The sequence below is a fragment of the Anneissia japonica genome, unplaced genomic scaffold, assembly GCF_011630105.1.
Source record: "Anneissia japonica isolate Jap-2015-1 unplaced genomic scaffold, ASM1163010v1 scaffold1489_len2284818_cov182, whole genome shotgun sequence".
NCBI classification, from domain to species: domain Eukaryota; kingdom Metazoa; phylum Echinodermata; class Crinoidea; order Comatulida; family Comatulidae; genus Anneissia; species Anneissia japonica.
Window position 1 is genome coordinate 1,630,247 of NW_022698455.1, and position 8,757 is coordinate 1,639,003.

The 8,757-nt window shown below is 37.0% G+C and overlaps 1 protein-coding gene across 1 annotated transcript; it reads right to left on the bottom strand.

The window, feature by feature from the left end:
• Window positions 1-2,637: 2,637 nt before the first annotated feature.
• Window positions 2,638-5,656, bottom strand: LOC117102596. Its single transcript, XM_033242945.1, has 2 exons — window positions 5,310-5,656; window positions 2,638-4,536 (listed from the first exon to the last, which is right to left on the bottom strand). The coding sequence occupies exons 1-2, from the start codon at window positions 5,503-5,505 to the stop codon at window positions 3,785-3,787; spliced, it is 948 nt and encodes a 315-aa protein (XP_033098836.1). The 5' UTR covers window positions 5,506-5,656; the 3' UTR covers window positions 2,638-3,784.
• Window positions 5,657-8,757: the final 3,101 nt, after the last annotated feature.

Sequence of the window (8,757 nt, forward strand, 5' to 3'; positions counted from 1 at the left end):
TGTATTCTTCAACACTGTGCGCATCTGTATCTGTCTCTTATACACATCTTGTGTATAAGAGACAGCTCTTTTATATATCTCTCCTTTATCCCTTACAATAATTTTGACAGATGTCAAAGTCAAACAGTACTAGAAACTCCCAGTAATGAGCTGTGGTTTTGATTGACTTCCTTGTTGACATAACCATTTAAGGCCTACCAGCGTATTTCCAGCTCCTTCCCACTATGTTATAAATCACCGGGTTGGTCATACGTTCTAAACGAACGAGTGTTGGGATTATTCGACTGTATAACATGGGAAACTCTGCACCAGTTAACTCGGTACCAGAAAGTAGATTCGTCCTCAAAAAGTCAACTCGGCCCAAATCATAATCTTTCGCCGATTTCATTACATTTCATTTAAATATTAGGCCTCGTATTCGTCTTATTGAAGAAGGTAACAACATCAACGACACAAACAATGATCAACAGTAACAGTGGCGTATCTAGAATTCTTGAAATGGGGGTGGGGGCCCCCACGGGTGCTCGAAGATCAGTTGAGTGGCGCAAACTCGCAAAATAAGGTGATTTAGGTGATTCTTAACTACTTGCAAATTATTTTGAGGGGCGACTCGGGGCGCGAGTCATTTTTAGAGGGGCGTGCGCTCCCCCAACCCCGCGCACCCCCTAGATAGTTACACCACTGAACAGTAAGCTACATTAAGGACTCAGTTGCTATCTGATAAATGAGTCCCCGGTTGATTCATATAACCCTAACATTTAAATTTATAGGGCCTAGGCCTAAAATCAATTGAAAGAAATTTAAAAAATAAATAAATAAATAAATAAAAACAACAATACATATACTTTTAGAAACCCATAGAATCTAACAAATATAATGCAAATTATATATGTAATACATTAATGACAAGAAATAAAAAACATCAATACAGTACATAAATTCCGACGTTTATTGCTGGGTCGACTAGATTTTAAAACCCATTGATTAATGGATTATAACTTTTATATTGTATATAGGCTAAGGGTATTTTAGGGGGTTTCCGGAAAATACCTAGACACATCATATCAAAACGTAATTGCGAATGCGTCCCGATGAAACAGTTCAACTTTGTTACTACCTAAAGATGGTTGATAGATATAATATGGAATATGCTGGATCCGTATTAGAAAGGTTACCGTATACATACATTGATCTTCATCAAATAAAATTCGTCGTAATCTCTTATACATATTGACATAGGCCCCTATTTACTTTTCAATATCTTTATGGCGGAGAAACAAATAACAATATACTCGCTTCATATTTCGGTTGTTCTGTTCTATTTTATAAGCAGTATACTGCTATTTTTTATATGGATACAGAGAAAATATTGTATATTACATTGTCTGTATGATATGGGTAACAATTTTAAGATATATAAATAAATAAATATACAACTGCAAAATGTTTAAAAAAAAGAAACACATTCTCACTGGCCGTGCCCTTTATATGCATTATTTCATTGCCGTAACCAAGATTCGAACCTGGGTTTTTGCAGCCAACGCAAAGTCAGTATACTAACCACAATGCATTGCATACCACAATGCATTGCATACGGTATACTATTAATCACGGTGCGCTACGTGGGGCAATACAGCTGTGTATTGAAGTGTCTGTTTTAATATTGTGGTACACAATTATATAATTTCATTAATAAGTAATATAGATTACTTTTTTTTAAAGAAGTGAGACCACCTATAATCCAGGGGATTGGCATTTTCTTTCTATTTTTTATTCGTCCCACATTAGGGTGCTGTGACAGTACAGAAGAGGTATATTTGTGTTGTTACCAAATCCAGGTCAGAATTCTTATCAGGCATTTATTCACATTTTAGTCTTTATTATGAGAGAAGAAGAAGCCTCACTTAAATTTTGTCTGTGTGCTTGTGGTACATAATTATATAATTATTTTATTAATAAAATATAGGTTACTTTTTTAACGAAGCCAGACAAGTTATAAACCAGGAATTTGCATTTTCTTTTTATCCGTCCCACACTAGCGTGCTGTGGCATTATAGAAGAGGTATACTTACGTTGTTACCAGATCCAAGTCCGAATCCTTATCACACATTGATTCACATTTTAGTCTTTATTATGAGAGAAGAAGCCTCACTTAAAAGTTGTATATGTGTTTGTAGCATCGTGCGATGTGTTGCAAAATTAGACCTAGGCCTATTAATTTTTTCACATCTAACAGAAGTAACACGCGCCATTTTGGACTGCGCTTTATGAACTTTACCAGGCTTAAGCCACATTTACACTAGACACGATTACGGGTTGTATTCTTCAACACTGTGCGCATCTGTATCGTGTCGTGATCGTGTCTAGTGTAACTGTGGCTTTAAAAAAGTGATTTTATTTTTTGTGTGTGTGTAAAGTATCCTGATTTCTAACAGGATTTTAACTCAGGAACTTGAAATTAGAATGCAAGCAACCACTAAGCTATTTATTGAATTTGATGTGGCAGACCACTTGTATGATTGTTTTAAAATGACCACAAGGTGTCTCTTAGCGGTAAGTCAGTACCGGTATGACGCATTTCACAAAGTGCATTGCCGGTGCTATACTAAAGTGAAATAAAATAAACACGAAGAAAAATTATCCCAAACTATATCCATAAATTTATTCAGAAGTCGAATCCCACAGAAGATATTAACATTCACAAAGCAAATTCCCAACACATTAATACAATAAAAGAACGGAAATCACGTCACAAAACATAATCTATAGATAAATCTGCATAAAAGATAAGAAATATATACACTAAATTGGGGCTGTATCCTGTTGTACGGACCACCGCCAACATATTCTTGCGAAATGAAAGCCATTTACAAATAAACCCTTACGTAAAATTGATAAGACTAAAAGGAAGTAGGCCTAATCTTTGACGTTGAAGACCGGTAAAATAGTAGGGAGCTTTCGATTGCACAACCACGGTAGTATCTATGACGTAATGACGTCACAAACATTCATCTGCTCATGCGCAAAAATTGCCAAAAAAAAAAAAAATGTTGTCCGTTTTCTGTGACGCAGTTTGGCCCGAATCTACGTTTTGTACAACGCAGGAAGGTCACGGGTGAGTCAATCAGCTCTATGTTCACATTGTCGCTTAAAACGAAAGCTCTCCATTGTTAATTCAATTAAAACATTGAATTAATTATAAATTATGCAATTTAAATATAGAATTTTATTTGTCAAGTTCAGCTGTTTGGACAGTGGTATATCATTTAAATATTTCTAAAATACGTATTAATTAATTTTATTATAAACGTTTTCCTAATATACAGCCAATAATAATTTTACGTACACATCAGAATTGTGTATTAGATTCCATTCTGTGTGTTTCTCTAAATAGATAGCCGCCGGTAATGGTTCGAGAAAAATACGCATGCGTAGAATTTTCAAATTTTGATAATCGAAAGCCTATAAAATTGCACATATTTGACGTAAGCCTTCAAAGGCAATGTTAAGACTAGCTTCCATGAAATCGCTACACGCTACTGCCTTTCGGCGACGTTGATTAATCGGTCGAATTGGGGTGCCTTCCCAACGATTGTAGTGAAAACGTTGTAGTGACAGTGTAGCGTTTTTTTAGAAACAAAGCTTGACCCGCATCATCTCACACGTAATATCAACTCAGTTGTAGACCTACGTTATCACATTGCACACTTTTACGATCTTAATGATTTCAATGTTTCAGTAACATAATGAATTCTTCAGTCTGTCATTGTCAGTCTGAGTAAAATTAAATAGGTACCGGTATGTGATCAAACTCATTGTTGTCAAACGTATTGGGCCACACCTGCTTGGGACCACCCCATTGTGTGATACCATACGTAAGTCCTTCTTGACGTTCTTTTGTGTATCCTAGACAGTGTGAAACGTAACGCACTCCCTGAATTATACGGTCGCGATTACGATGCTGATGTCCGTAAACGTGAACTTCTGCGCCGACGTCACGTATCTGCTCCTCCAGCGTGTTGCAACCTGCGTAACGGGTAAAGTTGAATCCCTTCGCGGAACCCTGACGTTTTGGTACACAGCATGGGAGACCTAGATGCTGCCTCTCTTTCTTAACCTTCTGGTCGTCTTCGCTACTTGCTCGTATCAGCTCCATACGTGGAACAAAATGACTGAACGTGATTACTGGTGCGTCGTACGAACGTTCAACGCGCTCTTTGTTCTGTTCGGCGAAATACCGTGATCTGGATTTGCCGATGTTCGTGGGCCATTTACACATGTGATTATCCATCCACAGTGTCTTCGTCAATTTGACGTCTTCGTAGCTACCTGGGACGTAAAGCGAATCCCGTCTGTCTTCCTCCGGCGTTGTGTACCAGGAGAAAAGTGGCACAATCCAAACGGCGCCATCAGAACTGTTGATTTTCTTTGGTGCTGTGTGAATCCCCGACTTCTTGCACATCTCGATAATGCGATGGAATTTTGTGATGCTCGATTCCTTAGATCCCTTATCCCGAACCCATAGCTCATGGTTTCCTGAAAGGATAAAAAAAAATACCGATATACAATTGAATTATTCATCATTATTACTATCATAATATTACTGTATGTATAAATTTATATAACTCACGATGTTACACATATATCTTCATTTAATAATTACTAAAATATACAATATTATATACATTTTCTTATATTTTATAAGGCCTTTGTCATTGTCTATGTACTGTACATGGTCCGATAAAGATAACACTACGGTACATATTAGAAATAGTATTGTATTATTTACGTAGGCCTATGCCAGTTGGCAATACACTTTTTCTTTTTCTTTTTTCAATTTAATGATATTGCCTATACAGTACTGTGACGTAATGAGTTCAATAAAACGTATTGCTTTGTGTAACTTTTAAAAAGGACAAAATCCTTAATGCCAAATACCGGATATTTAATGCTACCATCCCATAGAGGTGCATATCACAGATCCTTAACTGCCTATATGTATTGTTGTCTTGTCCCAAACTGGCAGTCAGCCAGTTTGAGACAAGGCCAGCCAATAGTAAAACGGTTTTGAATCTATGAATTGAAAACCAGTTTTGTATCGGTGAACATTAATTTGTTGATATTTATACGGTATGTGATTTTTTAAAAATTATTTATGAGAAATTAAAAGATTTAGTCCTAAGCATATTTTATTTTTTAGTGGCTTTCTCGATATTGACAATAATCATAGCAAAATATATGTTTTACATAATTTTTCGTTAAAAAAAATTAAATGCTTATCGATTCTTAACAAATAATGCAATGCTTACCTGGTACGAAAAATACCTCCTTAAACTTCTTTTTGAGGCCGACCAGTGTTGACTTCAGGAGGGGCAATGAATCGGTAACATCCCCGGCCAACAGAAGAACGTCATCTTGGTAACGGGTGAATGGCAGTTCGTCTGCCCACTTTAGATTCTCCGGGTGATCTACATGAAGATCCGATATCGCATAGATACGACTCATCTTTCGGTTCGGCCTGCAAAAGCGTCTGGAAGGCGCAGATGGAACGGATGCCTTGACGGTATGGATCAGACAACGTAGAATTAACTGTCAAAGTGCCTTTTATATAAGTACCCTTATATTTGTGTTTTATTACGAACTGTGATTCTACGGTTGCTGGTAGTCTAACTTTTAAGGCAATGCCGTGTATAATTATTTACATCTGGCCAATCACACGCCGTCTATTAGGGAGTATCACGCCGGTGTAAATTTTCAGCCAATAGGAATGCAAGAGGCATCCGCTTATGTGCCATGGATACTGTAGATTCAGCGGAATTCCTTAATGAAACCGTCCTGCGGTTTGACCTTCTAAATTATATTTTGAAATAAATTTATCTAGGCCTATGCACATAAAGGATTACCTCCAGATTAGATTAAAAAAATACTCTGGTTTTGTGAATTAAATAACCTCCATAAATAAGCCTATGACCGGTGGCATGGCGTAACGATGGGGCCGGAGGCCCCGTCGCTTCCTGAAAGTGAGAGCCTTTTGGGTACCGATCGCGAATTCCATTGTGTGATTTTAGATGTTCTCGTCTTTAATTATAGTTATTGTATTATAAATGTTTTTAATGACAAAATAAATTATACGATATGAGTGGCAAATCCAGGAATTTCACTCACAAAGGATCAATACCACCTCAGCCCCAACATGATTGGAGCTGAGGTAAGAAAATCTATGACCACGGAATCTCTAAATGACCGGATATGGTACTCACAGACTTAAAATTTAAAAATTTAGGGGTTTCCTTTAATTTGCCACTGGGCAGGGACGTATACATTAGGTGGGTGGGGGGCGTGGGAGCCGCAGTTCCACCCCCCCCCCCTTTGTACACAGAGTTAAAATTTTCAAGCTTGTTCTTGTTAGCCAATACAAAATCTTTCCAAGGATCTATGTAAATATGCATCAGCACACATTATACGAGGCTTACTATGATAACACATAGGCCTAAGCGTGATTTTTAAATAAAAGTCTTATATCCATAAATCCCAGGCCAGGTCTTTTCAGATACAGAAATGTGATATTGTATGGTTCCAGTTTGGTTTTTTATCCTTTTGCAAGCTCTATAAAGTTTTATTTTAACACTACTGTATAGTACTACTAGTAGTAATAATAATAATTATGATGATGACGATGATGATGATGACGATGGTAATAATAGATAATAATATTAATAATATTAAAAAGTGGAGAAAATTGTGCTAAAGGCGAAAAAGTAAGTTGTGATTTGTTGATTATAATTCTTATAGTATAGTTAAAGCTTAGTAAGCTATAGTAGGCCTAATATGTCCTGGATTTTAAGTAGCGCTTCATTTTGAATTTATAATGATGATGGGATGATGATGAATATTACTATATAAAGTGTCATTTCCGGCCATCTAGAGGTACTATTTCCTCAAATTTTCTTGTGAAATCACGGCTTTGAAGTGTGTAAAGTACATACTCAAATACAATGTTTTCAAGCTTAATTTTCTATGGTACATCACACTTATTAATAAGATCTTTATGGTTGCCGAAAATTCCTTACAAAAGAGCATGAGAAATTTGCTGGCGCTTCATTTTTAGTATATAATGGTAATGTGATGATGATTTTTATTAAAAATGTCTCTTTCTGGTCATCTAGAGGTACTATTTCCTCAAATTTTCACAACTCAGCCCCAACCACGGTGGGTCTGAGGTTGGTTGCGACTCACAAAATGCCCCCCCCCCCATCACCACCACCACCTCCACCTTTCAAAACAGATTGCGCCCTTCCTGGGTATGACATTAAACTCCATCGAGTTGACAACTGACTCAGAGTATGTCTTCGTGACTGCTGATGAGAGGCGAGAATGCATAAATTTGGATGTGATCTGGTCTTAACTATTTTGGATAAAGAATGTTTTGAGCAGTGATGGATTCAACGCACCCTCCCCCAATTTTTTTAATGGAAAAAAATATAGACCCCCTATCCAAATTTAAGTCTGAGAGTGTAAATTCCGGCCATCTAGATGTTCCCTAATCATAAATTTTCTTATTATGGTTGGTGCTGAGGTGGGTGGTTCCTCAATCTGTAAAAGTCCCTCCTTGGGTCACCTCTTTTTTGAATTCCTTGATCCACCACTGTTGAGTTTTATATAATTATTGTTAGGTTTACTAATATTATTTATGATGCGTCTATTGCAATTTTCACCTTATCATCTCAAAACAGTCCTAAAAACCTTCAGAGCAGGCTACATTCCAGGGGATTCACCCTGGACCCCCACCCCGGGTTCCTACGTACCTCGTATAACGGCTCCCCCATTTCAAAATCCTGACTACGTTCCTGCCACTGGATGATAATATGACATACAGTCGATGCAGATACACATTATGCTGTTATGTAGGCCTATCAACAAAGCCCTTTTGGGTCAGGGTGCTAGATTGAAGACCATGTGGTTAAAAGCCAGTTAGGGGCCCCTAGGTGTTGGGGTCCCTGTGGACCGCCGCATGAGAGCGCGTAGGCGTTACGCCACTGCCTATGGCACTACTTTTGCAGAGTAGGCCTATGTAAAAGTAAGTTTTACTACAGATATTATTGTTACGTGTGTTCAGATATATATAACTTTTTGTGGTTCTACATGTTACTATCCTATGTTTGTCAGTCTAAATTTGTAGAGCTCCGACTCTTTGCGGAACACAGTTGTTGACTAAGCATGCAATTAATGATCGGGTATACCAGCTCGGACAAAGACATAGAAATACCATCTTTTTATAAGACCCTAATAAGCGTTCTATTATAATTAAACATTCTATTACCTAATTATATATTACCGTACATGTTTAATAATTAGTTTTAATATTCTAGGCTTATATAAAGCGTGCATTGTAGTCGAGTATGCCTAGGTTTACTTTGTTTATTCGTTTTATAGCCTAGTACTATGTATTTATAAGTATATATATATATATATTATATATATATAAATTTTTATAAATTTATATATAAATCATCAAAGAAAGGTAAATACAGTGTTCGGATAAAGGACTTAATAAATACATTGTGTAGCATAGCTCTCAACGAATGTAGTCCAAATGCACCTATTTGTTTCTAGCCGTACCTATTGTGTAATAGAGTGTATCTGGTGGTATTTGAATCTGTTCAACCATGAAGCCTCCGTGGTCTAGTGGTTATAACACTCGCCTTGACAGCGAGAGGTCGCAGGTTCGAGTCCCGCCAGAGGCATTTTATTACACAA